The sequence below is a fragment of the Hypoxylon fragiforme genome (assembly GCF_022984875.1).
Source record: "Hypoxylon fragiforme strain CBS 206.31 chromosome Unknown GGS25scaffold_2, whole genome shotgun sequence".
Lineage (NCBI taxonomy): Eukaryota > Fungi > Ascomycota > Sordariomycetes > Xylariales > Hypoxylaceae > Hypoxylon > Hypoxylon fragiforme.
Genome location: NW_026054757.1, coordinates 1,866,076 through 1,893,636, shown reverse-complemented (window position 1 = coordinate 1,893,636; position 27,561 = coordinate 1,866,076). Strand labels below are relative to the sequence as shown.

Below are 27,561 nucleotides of genomic sequence, written 5' to 3'. Positions count from 1 at the left end.
TACTAAGCCCATTTAGAACCACCTCCTTCCCACCCTTTCCCACTTCGATACTTTCCACTTTGAATAACCTGACCTAGTAAACCTACAGGGCTCCAGGCATTGGCAGGCAAGTGCCAGGCCACTCTGTTCAATCATGGATGCTGTTCTTTCCTGAACAATGAGCCCTGAGCCCTGAGCCCTCTGGAGAGCTTACGAACTTCCTTACGAACTTCAAAGTTAGCCCAGCTGTTGCCCTGGTCACATCTAAGTTGAGGAGGTACTTAAGGCAATGTACCTCAAAGTCCCGTACCAATTTTATGCTCTTTCTGTGTACCACTCCTTAAACCCTTCACCCCCCTAGCGATCCCTTACCAGGAAACTGCTTCAGGACAAGGGGGGGTGAACATCGGAGAGCTTACCTATGAACATTGATAAGTACTGCCCCATACTGTCGAATATGCCGAGTTACATGTTTCGGTATTAAAATATTATTCATTCCATTTTCCAGGCTCGATTCAATGCTCACCCAGTACATAATTCTCCATATTATGTACTAGGGTAGGTACCTATGTTTCATCAAGCAAGTCGACAGGATAGGTGCAAAAATAAAAACACTGAAGTTAAAGACCGATTTAAGGAATTTCAACGTCAACGTTTCCAAATACATACATAGTATGTACAGTAGCTAACTGTCATGCGGCCTGTCTATTATCAAAGTTCAGCCTCATGTCAACGGTTTCGTCTAAACATTTAACGTTCAATGCTTCCTAACCTAGAATATTCGGACCGCTAAGAACTTTGAGGGCCCATCCAATCCAATGTTCCACAGGCCTTTTCCCCATATCTTTTAATGAGTACATCATGTATAGCCTGTTAAAGGTGTCTTAATTTGAACTAAAAAGACGGAACTATCTTGTTAGTGCTCTAAAATAGAAAGCTGATTTAATATCTTTTTATCTATTTACTTATTTATTTATTTTCTTAACGTCTTTAAAATGTATTTGATCCATATTTGATATTTGATTCCTCTCATCTCAATCCTGATTTATTATCATTTATGCACTCTCTTCAGCGCACATGAGGCTCTTAGCCTACAGACAAAGACCGATCATGCTATCCTTGGCATGAGGTTGAGGCCTAGACACGAGCGTCACAGATGATCGTGAACAGCTCAATGCAGATATTACATATTATCATAGTATCTATGTACAATATATGTATGTATGCATGTATGTTATATGTGCGTCGAAAGATCAGGGGAACCACACCATGCGGTAACTATGCATGAGAGTTCGGTGACCAGGTTATCTTCACGCATGCAAAGAGGATCACCGGCTAGGGGACACCGAATGATTTTACACATACCTTCTTGTAAGGAGAAAAAGTAGGTATATACACTTGTCTCCGCCTCACCCAACATTGGAATAACTAACCTACTATGTACAATAAATCCAGGACATTTGGGTAGCCTGGCCGGGCCTCGCGGGGTCGGGCCATAATAGGATCATCTCGACATTTTGGATTTGGGATTCATTACATACCTTACCTACTTGCATAGTACAGTAAGATACGAAGCAGCAGGGCCTAGTTAGAAACTAAGGTTAGGCTACTTAGTGGCCTCTACTTAAAGTTCCTAGAGCATCATTTGCTATTCGTTTCGTCCAACGGCGTGAGACTAACGTGACCTCGAGTTCGATATATTCTCCGCGTTCCAGGGTCCGGTCCCCCCTCGACTTCATCTTCAATGTTGTACATGAAGTAACTAACTATTAGTTAGCAACATGAAAAAAGGCGTAAAAAGTGTGCATGTGCTCCCATGCAATAGGGAAAACTTTGAAATCTAATCGTATCATCCGTCTAACGCTCCCCGCATATCCTCCTGCAATAATAGCCTTTTTGACCGCAGAGAACGGGTTGTAAACTTGTACAGTAGTACAGGAGTTCCTGCATTTAGCCCGCCCCTTGCATTCAACTTGTCAAGCACTTTAATGTCTGCTGTCTTTACTGATTGGTAAATGCATACATGTAACATATCATTGATACAGCTTAGAACTAGCAGCATCGAATTGACTTGTTAATAATCCCGGACTCCAGTATATAGCACATAAACTTTCAATGCGGTTTCTAATATCTCCTTGATTCTAATAGGTTGCCTACTCTTTCTTGGTTACTTGTTTGCTTGCTTAACTGAGCAAATATCACCAGGTAATACATGAATAATATAGTAATAAGCCTTGTATTAATGAACAAAAGAAACAACTTGAATAATGTATAATACCTACATACATAAGTATTAGTGTACACTACCACATGAACCAATAAGTAATTAAAAAAATGCAAGCCAAGACAAATACCCCTATTTTCCCGATTGAAACTAAAAAAAAAAAAAAAAAAAAAAAAAAAGAGCCATGGCCAAAAACTGACAACTGCTGCTCACTCATCAGTCCAGCAGTTGCTCACGCGTTTGGCCCCACCCGAACAAAGAACTTCTAAAGTCCCTGCGACGCTACGGCAAGGTACCCGAGGTGCGCAATGTTTTAGCGCGAAATGCTGCATGCGGTGCGACCACACACACACGCACACGCGCCAGATGCCAGATGCCAGATGCCAGATGCCAGAACAAAATTTTGCCTCCTGTAGGAACATCTGAACCCTTTTTTTTTTTTACTATTTAATTTTTAATAGGTAACTATGTACCGACCTACTTACAGTATGTACCTTACTGTCGTAACATTGAATGCATCAATTGATACATATATTCATCCATCCATCCATCCATCCATCCATACTACAGTAGATATAACTATACATAGCAACTGCTAATTACTAACTCCTTAGTATTCGATTATGTTATATTAGATACATCCATAATGTGCAATAAATAGTTAGATCTTGCCCTGAACATCAATCCCCCCAATCCCGCTCTCTCTCTCTCTCGTGGTAGCTCGCAAAAAAAAAATCACACCAAGTACCGTTTAGGTAGGCTGCGCCGGTAGGTAGCACATAAATCTCAAATTCTCAATAGACAAAAAGCCACCATCGTGCGTGCCGTAGTATGATTGGATCACGACGCTGTGACATTTCGTGCTTGGACCGTGTAGTTATTGTTGTTTATGAATAGTTGCATGCGCACATACATACGCACATACAGTATTGTCCTACCACTAACTACGACGTATGAACACAAATCAAGCCTTCCTAGGTACACTACATATCTACTGGCAGTTCGCACGTCCAATGAGGCAAATACGAGTGAGTACGAGTGAGTACCGAGGCACAGACTTTGAGATGCGGTCATTCCCAAGATGTCAACCCTACCTCCCCCAGCCTTACACACAGCATAGTAAAATATCTCTAGGCTATGCATTTACATAAGTTCAAGTAGTTATGTACATATGCAACAGTGTACATAGTATAAATTATATAAGCGGTCCTATTCCGATTGGCTTTGGTTAGTTTTCGTCAGGTCAGTTTGCGTCCGCAGCTTAGGGGGGGTCAACTGGTCAGCTTAGACCTAACCTACACCTACACCTACGCCTACGCCTACGCCTGGGCCTACCTCTGGACCTACCTCTACCCAACATAACCTCCCCGCGCCTCGATCGTGTAGTCTTCGGAACACCCGTAAATCCAAGCTTTGCCTACCAGCCTACCAAGCTACTGTCTGTATTGTACATGTGCCTACCTTCGAATCCAGTTTTACGAAGTTGGTGACGTAGGCTGATTCCACCCAAAACGAGGATTATTAGTGCCTGTCAGCCTCTTGATTTTTTTTCCTTTTTTTTTCCTTTCTGCTTTTTTTCACCTTGCCAAAAACTATCGATAGTTGGGTTTTTACCCAGCCCGCCAGATGGACCGTGCTACGAGAGCCACGATAGCAACAAAACCGTCTTCTTGGTCCCAAGCAAACCCAATTCCAAACCCCAAAGAACCAAGTTCTATAACTTTGTTTGCCCAGGTGTAAGCACTTATTCAAAAAGGAGTCGGTAATTGCCTACGAATGATTCGGGAGTTTTGATCACAATTCGTATTTAGTTAAAGAGATGGCTCTCGAACCAGCCCCTATTTGCCCCAAGCACCGAAAGCATTGTCTAATCGATATCTTCCAGAGCTTGACCGCTCTCCCCAACTCCATTCACATCCTACTACGGTGGTCCACAATACCCGTGTTCCCAAGCCGAATTTCCGGATCTCGGCGGCGGTAAGCTTTGCACAGAGACCCGGAATACCTAGACCGAAATATCTGCTTCACCGCTTAAGGCTTGCAACGTCCCATGAAGCGAGGATACAGGCAGGTGGTGCGGACGGTGTGTTGGTTGGCAATCCAGGCGAGGAACCGCTCCAATCCGAGACCGTATCCACCATGCGGTGAGGTACCATACCTATCAAAAATTAGTTTCTAGTCGACGTCATGCCCTATTATGCTATAGACACGAGAGAACACAACTTACTTCCTCTGGTCAGTATACCAGTAGTAGTCCTTGGCATCAATCCCCTGCTTCTTGTATGCCTCCAGCAGCTCCTCGTAGTTTTCCATTCTCATGCTACCGCCAACTATCTCGCCCACTCCGGGCATGAGGCAATCCACACTCTCGGTCACCCGAAGATCGGAGGGATCCTTCTTCATGTAGAAGGCCTTGATCTCGACCGGGAAATGCGTTAGAAAAATGGGTCGGTTGATGATGTCTGTCATCTTGCGCTCAGCTGCCTCCGCGATATCGTCCCCAAACACGTGGGGAGTGCCCTCTTCGTTCAAAATGGGAGGATCTTGTGCATTGAGCCAGTCGATCGCATCTGTATACTTCATGCGCATGAAGGGACGAGATGGTTTCTGGAATGTAGGGTTGAGCTCCTTTAGGTGGGCTGCGATAGTTGGGTTGGCCAGGACAATATCAATAACACGGCAGATGACTTCCTCTAGATGGTCCAACAACTCGCTGAAATCGACATAATCTAGCTCAGCTTCCACATGAGTGTACTCTGCAAGATGACGGCGCGTCAGGCTCTTCTCTGCACGGAAAGATTTCTCGATACAGTAGACGTCTCCTAGGCTAGGAATAACGGTCTCGAGGTAAAGTTGGGATGACTGAGTAAGGTAGGCCGTTTCGTCATAGTAGGGTGCGCTGAAGAGGGTAGCGCCACCTTCAACTTGCGTCTGGACGAGGGCCGGGGGAGATACTTTCGTAAGGCTGAGGTCCTCGTAGACCTTCTGAAATGCTCCCTCGACAGCCGCTCGAATCTTCATAAGCGCAGAAGCATTTTCACCTCGGAGGACCAGGTGTCTGTTGTCAAGCATCTGAGCATCCCATTGGTTCTGCTGGGCAGAGACCTTGTTGGTGATGGCATCCTCGTCACTAGGTGACGCACCCAGAACCTCATAATAGTCGACATGCAGCTCACGGTCATCGGGTGCCTTCTGTCCGGGGGGTACCTTCTTCATTTCACCGTATAGGGCGAGTGAGGTGCCTTGGGCAAAGATTAGAGCATCGTAATTCTTTGTAAGGTCGCCGGCAGCCAATATGCACTGCAATTGTCCATAGCCGTCGACCAAGGTGATGAAGGTAGCCTGCTTCTGCACTCGTAGACGGTGGATTCTTCCAAAGACCTTAACCCGCGTGCCCTTCTTGTCACCTTCCCCAAGCTCAATGTCCTTGCGGTTAATCTTGATTCGTATTGGCTTCGGTAGTGACTCATCCTGCTTGATGACTATCTTCTTAGCAGCCTCGAGGTTCTGTAGTTTTTGCTTCTTCTGTTCCTCTTCGGCTGCAGCCTGTTGCTGCTGTTTTTGGACCTTCTTCTTATGCGCATCGAGAGCTCCTTGAGCTTTCTTCACGGCGCTCTTGGCAGGTTCTTTCCATAGTAATCGCACAGAAGGGTCTTCATCAGCGGCAACAGGGCCGGTGACAGAAGCTCGAACTTGGTATAGTGGGGTAGGCTTCTCGAAGTTCTGGATATAGGCATAGGCCAGTGACTTGTAGGGCTTCGAGTCGGATCCATCAGCCGTCTCGTCGTCCTTGCCTGCATCAGTGTCGATGTAGGACTTCGCATCGTTCTTGACCCGCTGGGCCAATTCTTCTACGGCAGACATGATTACTGTATGTAGTGCCGAGTTCTCTATGTCGAGTTCTCTATGTCGAGTTGTTTTGGTAAGGGAGAGGGAGCTGAGTAGCTGCGCAACTTGGACAAGAGTTTGCTACCAACCAGAGGCAGAGGGAGGTGGAAGGTGGGATGGAATAGGATGTGTGAAGAATTGTGGAAAGTGGGTTGGTGGGATGGCGGGGTTATGTGCGCAGTTGCCAATAGCTAGTTACTACGCTACTACTAGGTATGTATGTAGGTAGGTGCAAGTAAGTACTATGTAGTCAGTCGTTCTTAACTCAAATATAAATGTCTCCAAAGTTTCCATTAATTATTTCAATTTTTTCAATTTCAACTTTTACCCGGAATTTATACATTCCATGTTTGACTCATATACGAAGTACGAGATAAGCACCGGAAGGCCGTGTGTAATTTGAAGCACTACGGTTTCAAGGGATTTAATTTGAGCGTTCGTGTTACATAGGTGAGTAACCCGAAACTGACTTGCGATATCGGGTTCATCCGGGACTTGGGAGTCATCAACATTGAACACCAAATATGACGGTAATTCCAATCTCAACATAGATCTCTCCCCCCCTTTCCTTCTTGCTCTTACGCACGCATACACACACACACACACACACACACACCTACCTACAACTCATCTTTCCCATCATCAACCGTAACTTCTTCAGCCCCTGTCTTCCCCATACCTTCCAATCCCTTCTTAACCATGCTGCTGAGAACCTCGAACACAACCTGCGCCGCCGCAAGTGCTGTCTCTTCACCCGCCCCTTGGTAAGCTGGCGCTACCTCTACCACATCTGCACCCACCAAGTTGAGTTTTTCAATACCTCTCAAGATCCGAATCAGCTCCCGAGTCGTCCATCCACCCGGCTCCGGGGTTCCGGTCCCGGGCGCAAACGCCGGATCCAATACATCGATGTCTATGGATAAATACACCGGATCCTCCGTCCCTAAAGTCTCCATGATATTATCCACAATGCCCTTCGTGCCAATTTCATCGACATCGTCCGCGCTAATTCGCACCCAGTTTTGTTTATCATCATCATCCCAATCCCCAGTGCCGGAGAGCCGTGTGCGAAGCCCTGCGTGTACACTGGGCGCGCTAGTCACGTTCGAGATGAGGCCCTCGTCACCTGCCAGCCAGAACATGGAGCCGTGCGTGAAGCGCGACTGTTCCGATGCCCAGTAGCTAGGGTACTTGGCCGGGTGCCAGGTATCGAGGTGGGCATCGAAGTGCAGTACGCGAATCGGGCCGTGGACTGCGTGAAGTGCGCGCAGTGCCGGCAGTGAGAGGCTGTGGTCGCCGCCGAGCGTCATGAGACGTGGTCGTGGTGCTAGGTGTGATGATACGGCGGCGCGGGCTCCGAGCTCGCTGAATGCCGCCGTCATCTGTTTAACCGCTACCGCATTGTCCATCGGCGTTGCCGGGATATCGCCGCAGTCTATGATCCGCGCCCAGCTTTTATACGGGTTAATCCCTGCCCGTGGGTTAAAGCCCCGGAAGGAAGTTTGCCGGGCTGAAGCCGCGCGGATGGCCCGAGGGCCGAAGCGAGCACCTGGGGATCGGTTAGTCGTACTCACACAGGTTTTTGGTAGGTGTTGTATATGCAAGTACACAAATGGAATATCGCATAGGCCGGAAGGGAAATAGGAAAGGGGAAGTGGGGAGTATAATTTGACTTACCAGGTCGGTAACTAACAGCCGTATCGAAAGGGGCTCCGATGATGGCGATATCAAAGAGTTCGGTTGGATTTGTCAGGCATTTATGATACTCGAGGTGAGCGAAGACATTGATTCCTGAAAATCCCCACTGGACACACATGATTATCAGCATGTGCAATCTAAGTAATCAACGTGGAGAGATAGAGTTTTGGACAAGGATGATCGCAAAGACAACACAACGGCGATTGTATACCTCTTGAGCATAGCTAACACCTCAAAACACTGAGCTGGCAAGCTACCCCGGGTATACCGTTCAACGATATAGGATAGGATGAACTTTCAAGAATAAGAAAGAAAACTCGACTTACCTCGGCGCCCCATTTCATCTCCAGCTCATCGAGCTCTTCTTGACTCCATTCCCTAACTTGATCACCGTGGCCAGCACAGGCCCGGACGACCGCCGAGCCGTAGCTCAAGGCGAGGCAGAGAGATTCTCTCAGCTTCATAGGTACTTCGTAAGATAAGACAGGGAGGGGTATCTATATGACGGCTTGCTATAACGCCGGACAGCGTATAGATAAGCAAATGCAAGTAAGTAAACGCAACGAAGGAGGTTCAGGTGTAAGAAGGTAGGTAGAGGGGGTAAAGAAAAATGACAATTCTTATAATTAGTCTGTAACTAAAAGACTAGAGCAAGCCCATAACTCCTAGAAACTTATATACCGAGATAGGGAGATAGAGTGAGGGGGCATAGATACGATAGAACAAAAAAGCACCCCCAAGCCATTACTCCATAAAGACTACAGCTATTATGTATTGTAGTTCGTCCGCGATCACGGAGCGGAGTAAGATAGGTTGATCTAGGTAGATAAACGCTTACACATACTAGATGCTACCTAGTACCACCCTATAGGTTACCTAGCAGTAGCACTTAAGCTACCTATGGCAAGTGTAAGCTAAACTCGGGCGGTGATCCGCAGTGAACCGCATTGAGTCGGGGGGGGGGGGGGGGGGGGGGGGGGGGGGGGATTCATGATAATAGTAATAATAATAATTCTAGAAGTTCGTAGAGGAACACATCTGGAAACCAGATATAGCATAGGTACTAACCTAGGTAATTATACTAACACTGAACTCCATTGGCTGTTATTTCCCCCTGTTTTGTTGACACCGGCACTCACCTCTTGGCTATCTACCTAACCTAGGTACTAGGAATAAATATGTAGGTTAGAATCGGTAGCACCGACGCATAGAGAGAGTCGCGCGTCCCGGCTCCGGCGAGAAGTAATGTAATGATTTGGTAATTCCCACGTCTGCCAATGTAGTTAGATTTAACCTAGGTAAGGTTATAATGTAGAGTACCAGTATGTATGTACATACCTAAGCCGAGGCTTTGAAAGAAGGGGAAGAGAAAGAAAGAAAGAAGGAAGAAAAAAAAAGGAAAAGCAAGCCCCCCACGTTTCTGATACCTTTATAGCACAGCCCAAACTATGTAGCCAGCAAGCCACATATTTATGCAGGTGTAGAATACGAGCATGATTTTCCTGTGATATATTATAGTCATATCTACCTACTTTATATATGAAGGAACAACGAATAGCAAGGTTGATATACGTACGCCATACATACATACATACTTACTTACATCACTGGGTAGGTAGTACGTATGTAAGGTAGGTAGGTAGGTATTTTGTACATATATTATGTATATAGAACCAAACCCCCCCCCCCCAAAGAAGAATTAACTACATAGAAACAAGCCGCAGCCGGAAAAAAAACTCCCGCCTTACAGTACCTACCATTCATCCGCAATGTCTCGGACTATCTAACCTAGTACCTACCTACCTACCTACCAATATACCACCCAACTGCAAAGAAAAGGAGAGAGAGAGAGATCGAGAAGGGCTCCTATATAGGTTACATAGGTAGTAGTATCTAGCCTGCCAGCCAGCCAGTCAGTCAGTCAGTTACTACCTACATGTAATAAATAACACCCACCCACCCACCTACATGGTAGGTAAGCATCTGAAGTACTGTAAACTCCCCAAAAAAATCCGACGGGTCGAAATCGATACATAATGTCGGTAAGCCCAGCCACAATCTATCGCAAACGCCCCTAACCCAGGTAATACCTACCTACCTATAGTTCTGCCTTGGGTTTCGGTCAGTCAGTCAGTCAGTCAATCAGTACTGTGGTAGTAACCGGGTCCTGACCTAACTAACTACCTGCTATTACGTCAATCCTCTCGACGCTACCTATGTATACATACACACACACATATATATATATATATGTACATGAGCAACTTCAAGTCATGTAGATATCATAATCAATCAATCAATCAATCTGCCAACTTGAGCCCACCCCGCCACTCACTCCCTCCATCTGCCCTATACATGCATAGACGTACATACCATACCATGTAAGCACACTTCACTCTAACCGAGACACGCATATATGTAGTATGTAACTTCGTCAGTTAACAGGTAACGGTATATATAGCCAAGCTACTAATACTATTGTCTGTTCTGTTTGTCAGTCACTTCATTACACACTAGGAAGCGTCTGACCATATACACATAACAACATTCGGTCCAAGTCGGAAATCTTCCATTCTTTGCTGTCAGTCTCTCGTGCTACCTTCCCGATGCGGAGATCTTACGGAGCCATACGGAGACACGCGCAAGTTGAATTCAGGGCGGAACATGACCACGTGGAAATCCATAGGCGGACTGAAACCGGCTGAGAGCAAGATTTTGGAGATAGGGCTTTTTTTTTATTCGATTTTTCTTCTTGCTTTCACTGAATTCACAATTTTGGGGGTCAGAAAAGCCAGCATCAGAAAACATGGGAAGACGATCAAATCAATTCAGATGCACTCCGATCGCCAAACATCCTATCAAAGTCCTACCTGCGTTCATGAATCCCCTCCAAACCCTGGCTGCAAGAAAGTACTAAGAAAAAATAAAGGGGGCAGAAAAACTAGAGACAGGGGAACTATGTGACTTGAAAAGTTGTTTGTCTAGAGGGAAAGTAGTTGTTGTAGTTCGCAAACCGCCTCTTCTGCCCAAGTCCATTGATCCCCTGTTCACCCTTGGTGTATTTTCACTCTCTCTCTTTCCCCTCCTTTATATCACCAACCTCAAGACCTTTTCTGTACTGTTGTAAAAAGTCTTTCCTTTGCCTAAGTACCTTAGTTTGTAGATAGGCTAGACTTGGAGCCCTATAGGAACATCCCTAGCGTGGCTGTTCCAACGGTACTACTTCCCTGATCGATGCGGTGTTGCTTCCACCAAACTTTGATTCATTCTGAATCCTATCCACTTGTGGTATCACAAGCGCAAATGTCTAAAGATCGCCCTTATTACGAAAAATGCATATGTTGTGGAAATTGCCCAAGAACGACATGTCCGTAAACCTTCCAATCTTGGAATTCCGTGGCGACGTTGCTCAATAAGGGCGAAAGAGGGAAGAAATGTTTGGTACTTCGGTCGAGCGGCGGCATTAGAATATCAAACACTTATGGGGCTTCTTCCTCTGCGGGGGTGGCTCCAGTGCTGCGACGATCGCCTAAGAATAGTCAGTATTTTAACTCGCAACTTGCTATACCATCATATATCTTATGAGGGTTGGAAGCTACAAACCTCGTCGAATACGTCCTTAAGCTTGTATTGGGTCAAGGCACTGCACTCCACGTATTTGACCGCACCGAGTTCCTTGGCCATACGCTCGCCATCTTCCTTGCGCACAGGCTGCATTTTTTGCTTGGATAGTTTTTCTCGGACGCTAGGGTCCTCTCGCAGATCTGTCTGAGTGCCGACGATAAGGCAGGGGACACCAGGGCAATGGTGGTGGACCTCGGGGAACCACTTCTCCCGGACGTTCTCGAAGGAGGCGGGGGAAGTGACACTGAAGCAGACAAGGAACACATCGGTTTGGGGATACGAGAGGGGTCGAAGACGATCGTAATCTTCCTGTCCGGCGGTATCAAATAAACCAAGCGTGTACGGCTCATCTCCTATCCTGGAAGTGAAAGCTTATATTAGCTTATCTTCATGGCCACTTCAAAGCGTTGACATGGATCCAATTGGTGATGAATAGTATGTCTCCAACGCGCCAATGGCAAGAGTGATGGGAAAAGTGTTCGAGGAACTCACATGACCGTGACGGCATAGTTGTCAAAGACTGTCGGCACATATTCCGACGGGAACTTGTTGGTGGTGTAGCTGATGAGCAAACATGTCTTGCCGACAGCACCATCTCCAACAACCACGCACCTGTAAGCCAAGGTATCATGTTAGTATATAGTATTTCCAAGAAAGGCGATTGCGTCATGTTAGAGAATTATAGGATGGACAGAGTGACGCGTGATTTGGATATGAAAGCGGCGTGAATTGCATCTTTGTTGAGACATTGATGTAGGTCTACACATTCTCAAAGAGATGGGTTATGCAGCCGCGCGTTTCTTCCATGTGATGTTTGTGTCCAGAATAGACTAGATGATGAAATAGGATAGGATATGAGATGGGAAGGGATGGGGTAAGGGATAAAGGGGAGCGAGTAGAAGAACAAGAAGAAGAAGAAGAAGAAGACGAAGAAGGAAGTAATGATTACTGACTTGATTGTGGCCACCACCATATTGACTTGCTAGAGCTCCTTCGCAGGAGCAAGAGCGATACGTCGATGTCCCGATGGTGCAGCTTCTCTTATCGCGAGCAAGCTGGATAGACGTCGGCGGGTATCGGCTAATTCGCAGAGGATAAAAAAAAGAAGGCGTCGAAGGAAAATAAAATAAAATAAAGATGGCAGAGGGGTTATGGAGCCTGAGAGGGACAATGTCTCAAGTCTAAACCTCGATAGTTGACGGCGGTGAGGGAAAAGACTGGGGGGTGGAGGGAGAGACTCGGCGGGAGAGAGGGTGTTTAAAAAAAAAGGAAAAAGATGCAATATCAATTACAAAGAGAGAGAACCTTGTAATTGTTGAAGTTGAGGGAACTTGGAAGTAGATGAAGATGGAGAAAGTATTAGGTAGGTAGATAGGTTAGTAAGTTGGTAAGGTAGGTAGGCAGTAAGTGGTAGGTAGGTGGTTAAGTGGTAAAGTGGTAAAGTGGTAAAGTGTTGGCGGAACGAAAAGAAGGATTCGAGGGCGACAAGAACAGGAACGGGCCTTGACTGGATTAGACTGGATTAGACTGGATTAGACCTGCCTGTGAACTGCAAACTGCAACTACACTTTGCACCTTGCACTTTGCACCTTGCACTTGCACACTTGCACTCGCACTTGCACCTGCACTGTTGCAAATGCGACTAGAGCTGGAACTGAACTGGAACTGGAACTGGGAACTTGGGACAAGTTACTGGGAGAATTGGCAGGGTCCGGAGCGTTGATAAGATTAGCAGATCAGTTAGTGTACAGCGCAAGTGTAAGTAGTGCAAAGACTGCGAGTAACTAGGTATGTAGTGCAGCCTGCAGGTATTATTTAGGTGCTATGAGTACCGTGCTGTACCTATTGTAAGGTTCGGTAACGTTGAAAACACACATGTGCAGTGATTTTAGCATGTACATACAAGTACATGTAGATAGCACGCTGCACCAGCTGCACCACTGAGTTAAATGCAAGTAACATTAAATTTGTACTATGATTTGATTCGTTCTTGCACAGACCTAAACATCTAAACGGGATAATTAAGAGGTACGTACTCAAAATCCCGTGCTCTTTTCTTTTTTCTCTTAGCCATTTTTCCCACTTCAATTTTCTTTATCCATCCTGGCTTCAATGTTGATGTCTGTCCCCCGACTCCCCCCTAGGTACATGAAAGTACCTATGTACCTAGTTATCCATACCTATCAATTCCAGACATTGCATGTGTCTTCAATGTTTTTTTTTTCAACTTGAATCTGCCTAGGTAATCCCCTTTTTGCCCCACAATACCGCCTAGCTCCTCTAGGATTTATGCAATTAAACAAGCACTCAGCCTATGTACAATACCTTAAGTACATTTGATGGTACTAGGCCTGCTGGGCCAGTGCTGGCCCTGTGCTGGGCCGCCTGGGCGTGCTCAACTTTGAATTTACAACGTTGAAAGTCGCAAAGTCACATTCTCGTCACTTATCAAGTCATTGATCACACCACAGCAATGTCAATTGACTTGATCATTGGCCCCGACTGAACAACATTGAAACTTTATGCGTTGTTCAGTTTTTCTGTTTAATTTGTGATTCAACATGCTGCTACTACTAGTAGTATGTATGTAGGTATTTCAGACTTATCAATTCAATGATTCCATGTCACACATATACATAGTTCAATGTTACCGATATATGTACAATACTGAATATCCAGGATTAATAGCCCAAACCAACAAATACTACGCACATACATAGATACATGCCTAGTAGTACTGTTAACATTGAATGAAATGATATACGACGTATATACTAGTATATATATGTGTGCTTGAATAACAGAAGCGATGACCAGTTTATGCGCAATGCTCTCGGAATCTCTTACGCCCTCAAGCCTTAAGGGGGGTGGTGCACGCTGGGAAATCAACACGGAGCCAGGATGGGGTCAACTAACTAAATAATTTTAACGAGAAAACTTTTCTTACGACACAGCTGTTATTAAATATCATCGTGTTGTTTAACGAGATCCTCCTCTTAAGGGGATCTTGATAATTAAAGATAAGCCTGCTGAAAAAAAAAATGAAAAAAAAGAAGAAATATCCCCAAAAAAACCAACGTGCTGTGTGCTGTTACTAGACTTGTATGTCCTACAGTTCGGTTTGGTTCGACATCTGGAGGTAAAAGCATGACAAAGTCGCCCCCTTCGGGTTAGTTTTCGTATTCGATGAACCCAGCTCGCCATGCGCATGTGCATATATACCTGGGTCTTATCCGTTGTCGTTTATTCATGCAGCGTCATCACGACCCTTCATGACGACGTATGGCGCCTACATACCTTATTGAACATCAGGTATTAGTCACTTAGACAGCTGCTAGGTAAGCAATGACAAGGTGGGAAGGGCCCTCATAACTGTAACCCTGCGCTCCTTTCTAGAACATCCGTGGAAGTCAGTACCCTAGATACATATAGGTATATACCCAGGTAAGTAGGCACTTAATAAGTCTACACACCGACCTACATAGTACATACCTACTAGCTACATACATAGTAGGGTAAACTGTAATATATCTGGAGCGGAAGCAAACTTTCTTTTGCATAGAATTTCGGCAGCCTTACTTTTTGACAGCTGCGAAGCTGAGATACGGATCGGATTCGATCATTCCAGGGTAGCCAAGGGTTCAAACATGAGTTACTAGATGCATGGAATCTGCAGTGAAACACCACGAACTAACTGCAACACATCTTACAACCAAGATCATTCGTCGGGCCCTTCACATCCTCAATCTATACTCGGAGCGAGTGTTGCAGCTCCGACACGGCAGCATTCATCTAGCCGCCTCTTCATGAGGTGTATATTGTCTGGCGTCTGACGTCTGGCGTCTGGCTCCTTGGGTCGGCGTTGACTGTGCTATTTGAATATGTTCGGGATAAGGCCAAGAGAATTCATCACCTAGGTATTTAGGGTACATACATATCCAGTGTGTAATTTACTCCACGACGGTTGGAGATCTCGGTCGTGGCAAAGCTGTCGATCAAGGGTGAAGGAAGGGTATCTGCAGCTCCAATTGGCATCCTCTCGCCCAGATCAGAAAGCATTCTCTCTGTACACCCTCTTAACTGGGACGCTGGGACACCGGTACTACGTGGCAGCCAGGCAAAGCAACGGTCAGGCGATTTTGGCGCTGTAGAAAGAAGCTCGCCAGCATAGCACATGTATGTGTATAGGCAGTGGCACAGGGAGGGACCAGATGAGTACAACCCTCGTCACGGCAAAGGCCCTCTCCAGAGGTCGCTTTTTGTGTGATGCCCTACCGATAGTACGGTAGTCTTGTCCCCGCCTCCTTATCAGCGACATCGTATTGGGAGAAAAGAAAAAAAAGGACGCAAGATCGTCTGGAAAGTAACGTGGAGAAATGTGGAGGGGGAACATCTACGTACATAGCTGCGTAGCTGTGAAGGTACAGTATGTAGGCACATTTGAAAAGGTGATAGCAAACAAACATACCCAAGCCGAGAAAAAAACCCCCAAGAAAAACCCTCCGAGGTTGGCCACATGGTTCGAATCCTAACCGCCCACGGTCGTTATTGGGCCGGTTTCCAGCAAAGAAGGAGGGTCACCCCCCTTCGGCCACTTGGACCCTCTGGTAGGGCTCACAATGCATCGGTGTGTCTTGCAGATGATAAAAAAGAGATCTTAGGTACTTGGACAGTCTGCATGTGCCAAGCTGTAGGAGCTGTAGGAGCTGTAGGAGCTTTAGGAGCGGTAGTAATGAAGGTGGACATATGGTATTTGGTGTCACTTTTTTTTCATTCTTTTTTTCCTCCCGTTGCTTCCTATTCGCGATGCCAACGAATGATATGAAATAAATGCAGTGAGACTTTTATAACTTACAAGGTGACGTCTGACAGGAATGAAGAAATATTTGAAGGTGGAAGAGCATTGAAGGGAGAGGGGATAAGTGGGGGTTTGAGAGAAAGGGGGTCCTTCTCCAAAAGAGGGTTTCAATAACTACAGCCACATGTGGCGTATCAAACTAACTAACCTCGAGAGATCCACATCTGCATGTCTCCAACGAAGTGTACCCAAGTACCTAGGTACCATCAACATCCATCTACATATGTACATAAATATTACAGGAACGGCAGTGCAAAGAATCTACACATGAAATCTCCAAACTACTAGGCAGTAGAGTACCTCTTAGTCCTAACCATGGAGACTGATCACATCGACAAGCTGCTGGAGCGATACCTGCATCTCCTCCACCAGTACACAGCCCTAAGAGGCCAGCTCAGCAACTTGCAGACGGGCATGTATCAGAACATCGCCCGCGCCAACTTCGCCGCCGAGCGAGGAATGCGCTTTGGTCAGGACCACTACGATGAGCGTATGCAGGCTACCCGGAGAATAACGGTAGAACCTACGAGTAGTGATGACGGTGGCAGTAGTGGTGGTGGTGGTGACCAGAAAACCGTCACCAGTGGATTATTCACCTTCACCGTAAAAAAGGGGGCGGCGGAGGATCCGGAAGCCAGATCCCCCGAGGACCCGCCAACACACGCCACGCAGCCTTCCGACACGGAGAAAGCTGCTGGGAATGATAACGCCATCCCGGGATTTTCCGGTAAAGAAGGATTAGGCAAGCAAGCCGGCCCTTCTTCTTCTTCTTCTCTTCCTCGAGATACCAAAGAAAAGAAGCAGCAGAAACAAAAACAGAAACAGAAAGACCCGATCCGCTGGTTCGGCCTCCTAACCCCTCTCGCGCTCCGCCAGGCCCAAGCGCAGAGCATCGAGGCCGTCGAGACGGTGATCCCGGCTCTGGTCGCTGTCGGCGCAGAGATGGCGCAGGTCGAGATCGAGGTCCGCAGGGCGCGTAAGCGGCGCGCCAAGGCCGAGGCTACTGCTGCTAGACAGGAGCAGGAACAGGAATTGGTGCAGGAGCAAAAGCAGGAGGTCGCTGTATGATCTCGGTCACGCTATTTTAGGAGAAAAGGGGGGGTGGCAGTTAGGTAGGCCCGTGTATTTATAGCACACAGGATTCCTTAGCCCCATCTCTCAGCCCCGTCCCTATTCTGATTCCGATCAAGAGTGGCATAAATACCGATGTATAGGTATATATAGGCATCTTCAGCTATATATATTTTACCTACCTATATACATGCATGCCTATCTACCTACATGCAGCCAAATACCTACATGGCTAGAGGGGAGACTTTGCAAGCGTAGATAATAGCCTTATCTACAACAAACCGCCCACGATCTACAGCATCGTGTCACGATGGCGTACCATGTCCCACTTGGATTTTACAATATACTCCACGAAGACTCGCAGTCCGGTGTAATGATCTACCCACCTACCCAGGTAGGTAGCTCAGATGACTTCATACAAACTACCTAACATACCATCATACCTCTACGCAATTTTGCATATCCACGTACCAATCCGAAAACTTGCATTTCTTTGACCAGTACCACAAAATACCATAGTTCCATATCCTACGTATCCTAGGTACGGATTGACCTATATCCACCTTCCTAGCCGCACAAATACAATCTATCCATCTTTTCCGAATCGTATATACATAATAGTGATGATCTTGGGGTATTCTAGAGAGTTTTTATACATCGGGTATCATACGTATGTGCTCAGGCATAAGCAGCCCATCCTAATTACGAATGTTAGAACAAGTCCGATAATAGCTGGGCTAAAATCGAAGGGGGTAGGTAAGCACTTACCAGAATACAAAAGCGCCAGATTCCTCTCATCCGTTGCTTGGTTGATCAGATCGTTGACCGTGGCTGTCACGCTCAACGTCTTGCTGAGCTTCTTGCGCACGACCTCGAGCGCTCGGTCGGCCTCGCTTGGTTCGTTCACAACGCCTATAGTGCCGCTGGCGACGGCCTTCTTCTTCTTCTTCGGGTCGATCTCGGCGGCGTCGGCCCCCTCTTCTTCCCCGTCTCGGCGCGTGCCTTGCAGTTTCGACATGCGGACTGGGCTCATCGACCAGGAATACAGGGGATCGTAACGCAACACGTCGAGGATGGTCATGATGGAATAGGTTTCCTCCCGCAGCGCGTCCAGCGTGAACTCGCAGCATCTTCGAAAGACGCCTTCCGTCTTGGTGACGCCCATGCCGTCCACTATGTCGCGTGTGAGCCGGAAAGGCACCAGCTCCGGGACCGGTAGCACGCGACCCATTTCGAAAGCCACACCCAAATCGATGTGGACCACGTCGCCACTTTTGGAGTCGAGGAGGATGTTGTGGCCGTGACGATCGCCAAGGCCGAGAACGTGGCCTAATATGGAAACTGCTGCAGTAGTACGGGTATACGCTGTACGCTTGGCAAACCATTCGTCCGGATCGACGAAATGCTCCATGAAGAAATAACGCATCACAGGTTGGAATCGATCGGTGACTCTCTTGTAAGTGGACACACGCGTTTCGGACGACTTGTTCTGCACCTGAGAAATCTCCTTTCGGCATTGAGATCCCTTGAGGTCCTTTGGATGATATCGTTCGTGGGCGGGCATGAGATATTCATGAAGTGGTATAGTGTTCGAGACGAACTCGATAAGACCCGAGACGGCAGTAAGGGGTAATACCTTGTATGTTCGGATGCCAAGGTTGCGCTGCTGGGTAGATCGGTGGTGTTTTAACACGGCCGACACGGCCGCAAAGACTTGCTCCATGATTGCGTCCTGGCGGAGATCGTCGTTGCCACCTTTGACCAGCTGCTTGAATCGTTCCCCGTTTGAGCCTACCACCGTAATGATCTTTGGTGCACTGACACCGGAGGCGATAGACATGGTTGGCTCAATCTTAGAGATGTACGGAACATGACTATAGTCTAGACTGGCTGAGAGCTCTACTTGCATAGTTGGAGGAGGGATATGCCATTTTGCCAGAGCGCTGGCCAGACCGGAACCAGCACTTGAGTCCTTAACGGCAACTTTTTGACCTGCCTTATAGCGCGACGCATCACGCTCTGACGCAAACATATGATAAGCCTTGCTTGTCTTGTCAACGGCAGTCCACAATGCCGAGGTCGAACTATTTTGGGCAAGCTTCTTCCCAACTCTATCCGTAGCTGTCCGCCGTAACACGGCCATGTCATCTTTGTCGTTTATTTTAGATCTTATCCCTGACCATATCTGGTACATTCCATGATATGGGTGTTCAACGCAGATACGATACACGAGATCCATGAGGAGCTTCTGAAAGAGGTTATTCTGCTCAAGCAGGCGCGAAGTAAGCTGATTCATAAGCGGAGCGAATTTCCGGCTCGCAACTTTGTGAATGTATTTCCCGACAGCTTCATTGGTATAATTCTCAGTCGCCCGCTCAAGCCACAAAGCCGTAAATCTGAGCGCATCGTTGTTGTATTCGTCAGAGGCTACGAGGGAGAGGAGGTAGTTCTCTAAACTAAGTCTCACGAACTCAGTTCGGCTTTGTTCGACTCGTTTCAGTTCTTGTTCATCCAATTCAAGCCACTGCTTTGCTTTCGAGAGATAATTTTGATATCTCGCCTTGACCTGTGACTCCTTCGTGTTGGACACGAGGCTTTTAAGTTGCATGACCTCGTCACTTTTACCCTTCCTTAGGTGCTGCAAACGAGTCAAGTCTTCAAGTCCACCTGGGTTCTCCAGCTGCTCGTCACAAAACGTAGCGAATTGATGATAGACTTTACCAGCCTCTCGGCCATCAGTCTTTCCCCTAAGCTCCTTTAGAGCAGGTTGTAAATAATCTTTCTGTATCGTTTCTGGTTTCTCTAGCTTGGCTACCGATATTTGATATCCAGTCTTCGCGAGGAGATCGGGCCGGCTGATAGGAATTGTCTGCTTTTTGGGATTTGGATCATCGCCAATGCTTTGTAACATATGGATAGAGGATATCATTTCGCCGTGATCCCAGAGAGAATCAGCGGCCTCGAATTTAGCCACAGAGTCGAGATGCAATCCTAGATCTACACTCGGCAACACTAGATCTGTAAGAGATGTTGCAATGTTTAGAGATTCTTGGGATGCTCGATGATATCTATAGACACTAGATGATAGTAGCATTGACTTAATCTGTGCCAAGGTTGCTTCTGGAGGGTCGATTCTGGTCATATCGCGGCGCTGGGAGGTCTGGGCTAGCACACTCAATGTTGTTTCTCTGCAGGATAATATTTGGCTGACATCCTCATACCTACATGATGTTAGTGACCACACGGTGTTGAAAGGGTGTCTCGTTTCGTTACGTACCGTCCGCTCTTCATCCACTCAGATCGATCTGAAAATGAAGCCAATATTTTATCAAGTTCGCTTGAGTCGGTCACCTCAACAGTATCATTGAGCTCCACTAAAACGGCCAACGTCCCTAAGTAATGGCGGAGGCGGGCTGGACTGAGCTCTTTTCCAACTACCATTCGCATGGTCTCGCTGAAACCATTGTACGTGGCTCTTCTTGCTGGGCCTAGTTCAGTGGCCTGGTGCCAAGCCTGGTATGCTTTATATAGAGTAACTGAAGGGGTTTCTGTTGACGTGGGGGCTGGGAGGTTCCAAATTTCAAGACGTCGAGCTGTACTAAACGTGCTATCTACGGCGGTGGATGAACTGTCTATGTTCTGCTGGGTTTGAAGTAAAGAATGTGATAGCCCTGATAGTCCGAGGTTGTCAAGAGTCCCTATTAGTGATTGACTATCGAGGTTGGCCGCTGGATCTCTTCTCCGAATATGACTATCGTATTGCGCACCACGAAATGCTAGGCTCATACTGCCGTTTTTTTCATATTCAAGTCGCGCGAGCACGTTACTTAAACTTGAGGTATGGCTGAGGCCGTAATAGGCATCTGGGTCGTCGATATTTTCGAATATATCCATAAGCACATCCGTGGATTCTTGAGCTCGGTTGACAGACGAACGACGAGATGCACGAGACCCTTCAGAGATCGTCATTTCAACGAATAGCAACGCTGTTTTGTACATGCCGCATCTTGCGGCCGCCGAAGCAACTGAAAGAAGGTCTAGATCGAGCCATTGGGCTCGGTCAGCTATGGAATTCTCTTTTGGAAGCCGTTGTGTTCTCAGATATAGAATAGCATTTATGAGAAGACTCGTGTTTTCCTTTGCATGCGATGAATCCAGTTTAAGCCAAATCTTTAACGCACTTGAGAGACTTCGTTTGACAGATTGCTGCTTTTCCTGCTCAAAGAGGAGGACCAAGTGAACAACAAAGGGAAATGCTTGTTGGGCAAAGCCTTTGACGTTGGTGAGTATAGGAGGTAGAGCACTTAGAATAATGCTCTTTGGATATGACTGTGCCAAGTATACGCTGACAATCTGAGCCCATTTTGCGCTTTCGAATGTCTCACTAGAGAGAGCATAGTCTTCGCGGACAGGGGTAATAAGCAGGTTATCTGACGGCGGGGTTCTATACGATGCCCAATCCGATGCCACGAGAAGCTGATCAGATAGGACCTTCTGACATGCTATGAACAAGCTGTTCTCCCCTTGGGCCGCGGCATCCGAGACGATGGTTCTCAACGCAGACTCTGCAAGTCCCGCCCTGTAGCAATCACTATCCGACGTCAAAGACTGTAGAAGACTTAATAGGCCATGCTCTGATCCGGAGGCATCTATTGATACGTTGTAGTATCTCGACAACTCGGATTCTCTCAACAAGTCTGGATCAACGTGACCAGACGCGGCAAAGCCTCTACCAACTACACGGCCTGCCCAAGCAAGGTACTCGTTGCTTAGACCTTGTGCCTGGCAGCTCTTCCACACAACAGTTACCCAAGACAATGCCTCTTCATCAGAGCTGACCACATCGATGTTGTGCGAAGCCGGAATCGTGAAATGGCTGCAAAGCATTTCTAGTGCGAGTTTGCGTGATGGCTCATTTAACAACTGAGATCCATGTGCCCCATCTTGAAGAATTTCTAATAGAAGTCTACTCTCGTAAGTACCTCGCTCTGCATTTCCAGCTGCTTGGACGTGTGCCGCAGACCGCGTAATAGCCTCAAAGGCATTCCGCTGCTCGTCGCCTCGGAAGAAAGGTGAGTTGTAATCCTCTAGGTATTTTGTGAACCAGGAATGGAACCTCTGGGCTTTACTCATAGTAGCTTTGAATTGGCTTTCTTGCGTCGTGCTTGACTGGCTGGTTTCTAAGAATACGCGGAGGGAAGCAAGAGCTGATAAAGCGTAGCCAGCCAGGAATGAAGGCGACTGAGACAAGGACTCTCGCCCCTTTTCCAAGAGATATTGACTCATTCCAAGTGCATCGTCTGCACATTCAGTATCAACAATTAGGGGTCGTATGGATTGTAGCAACATTTCCAACGGGTACGATTGCCAGGCATTTTGACCAGCTAGACAAACGAGCACTCGGATTTTTCTAAGCACAGAACATGTGTGTAATGGTCCCATTGCCGAATGAATGCCATGAAGTAGTCTCCTGGCGACGCTTACTACGAGTGCGGGCGTCCATAGCGTGGTTATCTCGTATTCCGTCCGGCTGCATAGAAGTGCTATCTCTCTTGTGAGATACTTGGCTCGGAACATTGGCTGCTGATTCGGGGATAAAACGATATCAGAGTGGCCACGCTTCTTGATCTCTGCCATAATTGTAGCGGCATAGGAAAAGCTCTCTTCTCTAGCCCAGGACTTTTCGATCGGGTCCTCCTGGTCGATAAGGCAGAAAAACAATCCGACGATGTCGGCAAAGTGAACGTATATACCTTCAAGAAAGGCTTCTCGACCAAGAATCCTACGCAATCGACTTTCGCCACTCTTTTGCTGTTCCATTTTTGGCATACTAATGTCGTGAGCCATACTATAAGCAATAATCTTTGAAAAATTGCGTTGAATTAGTTCAGGCAGGCTATCACCGAGAGTTGTCGCCAGTTTAGCGGCTTCTTCATCCTGTCCCCGCATCACCATCAAGGCCACTACCTCAGACTGTGCACGTCGTAGCAAATCTTCTAGCGATGAGAAGCTGAAAATCATAAACGGTAGGTCGTCGATATCTTTGGTTTCAAGCCAAGTGTAAAGTAGCTGGGGTGCAAATAGATCGAACAGTTGTTGTGTGTTCTCAAGGTTTAGGGAGGTAGATATATTATCCAGGCAACGCGCTGCATGTCTGTTCGAACCTGGAATTTCCCCGGGGATTTCAAAGATGTGGTATATGCCACGTCGTAGAAGGGTAGGCCACTCTCGTGCTAACTCGGAGAGAACAAAGAGCCGCAATGCTATGCCTTCGAGAAAATCGCTTCTACTTGGGAGGACATCTAAAACATCAACCAAAATCCCATCATGGGATTTTAGGACATATCGGCCAAATAAGCTGGGTAGGCGGGCTCCGATATAATATTTCACGGGCATCGATGCGCTCCTGAGTAACTCAAACAGCGATGTGCTTGGGGGTGCCATTCTAACTGTTTGTGGATAGTTCTCGTTAACTAGAGTTAGACGGAAGAGTAATCGAGATAGTGATATCTGGGCGCTTGGTGAGAGGATATTATTCTTCAGCCCAGAATTGAGGAAGTAGTGATATAGATCCCCTACGTTAGAAGAGATGTCACCATCGCTGTCAGACCATATTGGCATGAGCCCTTCCATTACATCAAGGCAAACATTCAGAGCAACCTCGCAACTTGAGAAAGCCGTGCTGCCAATCAGTTGACCTATCCTGTTGATCACTTTATCGGCATCATCGGGGTTTATTATGAGGTCGGAGTCGAATAAATCTTTGATCAAACAGCGACATGAAATGAGTTCTTCATCCGATAAGTCAAGGAAGTCATTGAGAAACGACGTTGGTACAAGACCAATTTGACCATTATCCTCGTAAAGAGTATCAAAGAGGCGGAGTCTTTGAATGCTATCAGCATAGAAGGTTGCCCCTTGCAACACAATGGTGGAATCGCGCCGGGATATTTCAAGTGACTTGGATGATATATTAGACCGCCGTTCCTTGGTGTCAAAGTCGTCATCAAGATCCATGAAATCGTCGTCGTTGTTGGAGTCGGATTGTTGATTTCCAGCCCTCCTGCGAAATGCGCTAGATATATCAACAAACAATTTGTGAAGATACATCCATTCTCTTCCGAACTTTCCCAACTCGGCACTCGACAGCGCTGGCATGTATGGCCGGACTGATACAAGGAGGCAATCATAAAGCACTTGGTTCTCGTAGGACTTTGAGACAGCAGCTAAGGCAGTTTGGAGAATCGCAAATACGAGTTGATGTATCTCTTGCGATTGCCTCGAATCCGCCTCGAGAATTCCAGGGAGGGCAATAGCACCAACAACCAAGGAAGAGACAATACTCTGAAGCTTCTCTGGAGTTACTTGGGCGGAATTGTCTTTCTGTTTATCCCAACTCTCGCATAGAGCTCTGACCTCCTCAAGTTTTGGATAGAAGAGTTCTGCGACAAGTTTTTTCGTGCCATGCGTATTCAAACTATCGCTGGACTGTGCAGCTGTAGCGGTAGGGGGCTGGTTGCTGGGTTCTGTATCAGATAGGGGAGCAATAGGGTCTAACAGAAGCAGATATCTGATCAAGCTTTCACGGTTCTGGAGTAAACTCAGCGTCTCCCCAATTGGACCGGAAATCGTCTGAGACGGCCTGGACAAGACCACCTCTGGATTGCCATAGGCAGCTTGTATTAGGTTGACGACATCTAGCGGAATGACGTGACTAGAATAAGACGATATAAAGGACGCATCGGCTGCAGTTGCATAATAAGTCAGATTTAGGATAGACTTCGATAGTCAAGGCTCACTCACCAGGATCCCATCTGAAAAACATCCAGCGAACTACATGATTACAAGTCGCATAACTGGCGCCAGGTAGTTGTTGATTCCGAAGATGAAGAAGAGTTGTCATTAGTACGAGGGAGGAATCAACTACAACAGCTGGTCCATTCACATCAGCGGTAGTAACTATGCTGTTGATATCGTCAGCGATATCACGATATGTTACTAGCTTGTTAGTTATGATAGAATGGAGAAGGATGCTTGAGGCTCGGCAGTTTGCAGTCATGCTGACCGATCGTACTGCAATCTGCCATACTTGCTTCCAGTGTACAGAGAGAGAATCGTCAAGGGCGCTGGCTTGAGGAGTTAAGCTTTCCAATAGTTAGCGTGTAGTATTCATATGGAACATGTCGAACCAACCTTGCACAAGCAATCATGGCCCACGTCGATACTTGGTTGTTCTTGCTGGTAACTTGACTCATTAAGAAAGACAGAAGTTCAGACATCTCATCGATTTCGACTTTGAGGCCTGATACAAAGAATGGTATGATCTGTAGAGCGGTATATTGTATAGAGTGGTCTAGAGACCGTAATTTCTGGCGGAGGCGACTAAAACCCACAGCCGTTCTTTGCTTCTTCCGCGGGTGTTCATCAATAATAGAAGTAGTGTGAGGTTGCTGAGAACCTTTCCAGAGGAGACATTCTAGAAGGGCTAGAACATGCACGGCCGCCCAGTGTTTCTCACCGTCGACATTGCAGGGCCGTAAAGAAAATAAGTGCACTTGGAAGACAGTGCCACTGCGAGGAGCAGAGGAATATGTAAGGTCATCTTGTTGAAACCGAGCGCGTTCTTCCCGTCTAGAATATTCGCTCCAGAATAATTCGGCAAGATTTTCAATGTCACTAAGGATCGACGGCTTGTTACCTTGCCTTACTAAATATTCGAGTTGGAGATGCATGTTCAGTAGAAGCCTCAACATTTCGACTCGAACGCCATTGAGAAGTGCATCGTGAGCAGATGCGGTTTTCGTTTGCCACCATTGGCTCACTAATGGTAGGCAATCCATAGCTAGAGAGCTTGCATGATCAGAATCATCTGTTTGGGACACAACAAACAGCCGGTTAATCAAGGCGAATGCTAGCTGATGCAACTGGCCTATTCCAAGGGAACGAAGCTGTAGGATTTGAATCACAACAGACGACATCTCCTTTGAGCGTTGCAAGAGCGGCGCATTCGGAGTGGTTGCAAGGTGAAGGAGGCATTGCAGGAGATCGGGCAGTTGGCCCCTCGAAACTCGGCTGGCTCTTTGGGACGGAGCTGTGGATCTTGGAGTTGACAAGGTCAAAGACGACTGTCCGGTTCCGGGTGCCGGCGAAGCCCTCGAAGCCGTTAGGTCTTTATCAGTGGCTGCTAGATACAAGGTCAAGATATCAATAGCAAAGTCAACGCATGTGAACCAACCCTCCCCATCTCCCATTGCAAGCAACTCGACATAAGTAGCATGACTTAGGAGAGCGACTAGTGCTTTGATATAATCTTGGACAAGCGGCAGGACTACTTCATCTTCAGGGTGTGGTAGAGTCTGGGTAATGTGGTCGATCACAGCAAGAACGGTTTTCCGCTTAATCTTGCCGGCGCCTAGTTCGACACCGAGACGGACAGCTTCTGCGCATTTGGTAAGCCTATTGGCAGCAGTGCTTTTGCTGCTATAGTAAGCCCTTTTTTCAGTCAAAGCACATCGAAATAGAGCCTCAAATGTTATATGGTAGCTCTTATCATCAAGGGTTGAGCTGGAGACTGTTAGTTTGGAATATAGGGCTCTGTTAAGACGGGCTCACAAATTCGAGGCTTTGGCTTGCTCTTTGAAGATATGGATTAAATCTGAAAGGGGTTAATATTATAGTACTTTCATCTTTCATCTGAAATAAAAATCGAAGGCCAAACTTACCATCCAAACCAGAAGAACGGGTGCTACTATTACTACTTTCGATGGCAACTATGTATTCAGTTTTAGCCCTATACCGAACTACTATCTCCTACATAGGTAGGTAGATGATATTTCTAAGAGTATAATGTAACTTACTTCGGGCGCCATCCATAGTGATTTGTCGTGACCTTAAACGAGGCGCCATCTTGTTATGATTGTGCCATCTATAATTTTATAGGGAGTTGGTATAGTTCGGCTAAAGCGACCGAAACATGAGATGGCGCGTAACCCGTATGTTTTGCTGTTGGAAATTATAAGTAGCTGGAGGCCACGATGTTTATTACTGGGCACGAAGTAGTATGTTACTGATTACCATTCCGATTTCTTTAAGTTTGTGAAAAGTCATTTATAGATAGAAATGAGATTCTTAGCTTCACGATCGCTTTCCCTTTTTTTTCTTTTTTGCAGGTCGCAGGGCGGAAGCTTACCTATACATAACATTGAATAACTGTAGAGCT

General features: G+C 46.7%; 6 protein-coding genes across 6 annotated transcripts; 2 read left to right on the top strand and 4 right to left on the bottom strand.

Annotated features, from left to right (window-relative positions):
• Window positions 1-4,209: 4,209 nt before the first annotated feature.
• Window positions 4,210-6,389, bottom strand: GGS25DRAFT_122504 (asparaginyl-tRNA synthetase). The gene is made up of 2 exons (XM_049256142.1): window positions 4,431-6,389; window positions 4,210-4,361 (listed from the first exon to the last, which is right to left on the bottom strand). The coding sequence occupies exons 1-2, from the start codon at window positions 6,065-6,067 to the stop codon at window positions 4,235-4,237; spliced, it is 1,764 nt and encodes a 587-aa protein (XP_049120079.1). The 5' UTR covers window positions 6,068-6,389; the 3' UTR covers window positions 4,210-4,234.
• Window positions 6,390-6,414: 25 nt separating this feature from the next.
• GGS25DRAFT_475739 (Arginase/deacetylase) lies at window positions 6,415-8,301 on the bottom strand. Its single transcript, XM_049259731.1, has 3 exons — window positions 8,116-8,301; window positions 7,769-7,895; window positions 6,415-7,640 (listed from the first exon to the last, which is right to left on the bottom strand). Exons 1-3 carry the CDS (start codon window positions 8,251-8,253, stop codon window positions 6,712-6,714), a joined length of 1,194 nt encoding a protein of 397 aa, XP_049120078.1. The 5' UTR covers window positions 8,254-8,301; the 3' UTR covers window positions 6,415-6,711.
• A 2,701-nt stretch (window positions 8,302-11,002) lies between these two features.
• Window positions 11,003-12,720, bottom strand: GGS25DRAFT_122428 (cell division control protein 42). The gene is made up of 4 exons (XM_049256141.1): window positions 12,367-12,720; window positions 11,906-12,025; window positions 11,393-11,771; window positions 11,003-11,318 (listed from the first exon to the last, which is right to left on the bottom strand). Exons 1-4 carry the CDS (start codon window positions 12,384-12,386, stop codon window positions 11,253-11,255), a joined length of 585 nt encoding a protein of 194 aa, XP_049120077.1. The 5' UTR covers window positions 12,387-12,720; the 3' UTR covers window positions 11,003-11,252.
• A 3,039-nt stretch (window positions 12,721-15,759) lies between these two features.
• Window positions 15,760-16,322, top strand: GGS25DRAFT_122403 (uncharacterized protein). Its single transcript, XM_049256140.1, has one exon. The coding sequence runs from the start codon at window positions 15,930-15,932 to the stop codon at window positions 16,236-16,238; it is 309 nt and encodes a 102-aa protein (XP_049120076.1). The 5' UTR covers window positions 15,760-15,929; the 3' UTR covers window positions 16,239-16,322.
• A 144-nt stretch (window positions 16,323-16,466) lies between these two features.
• Window positions 16,467-17,709, top strand: GGS25DRAFT_122363 (uncharacterized protein). Its single transcript, XM_049256139.1, has one exon. It carries the CDS (start codon window positions 16,587-16,589, stop codon window positions 17,337-17,339), a length of 753 nt encoding a protein of 250 aa, XP_049120075.1. The 5' UTR covers window positions 16,467-16,586; the 3' UTR covers window positions 17,340-17,709.
• Window positions 17,710-18,020: 311 nt separating this feature from the next.
• GGS25DRAFT_518197 (uncharacterized protein) lies at window positions 18,021-27,248 on the bottom strand (the record flags this gene model as incomplete). Its single annotated transcript, XM_049263500.1, has 8 exons — window positions 18,021-18,040; window positions 18,111-20,563; window positions 20,620-25,087; window positions 25,146-25,486; window positions 25,536-26,906; window positions 26,955-26,997; window positions 27,065-27,112; window positions 27,200-27,248. The coding sequence occupies 8 exons, from the start codon at window positions 27,246-27,248 to the stop codon at window positions 18,021-18,023; spliced, it is 8,793 nt and encodes a 2,930-aa protein (XP_049120074.1).
• Window positions 27,249-27,561: the final 313 nt, after the last annotated feature.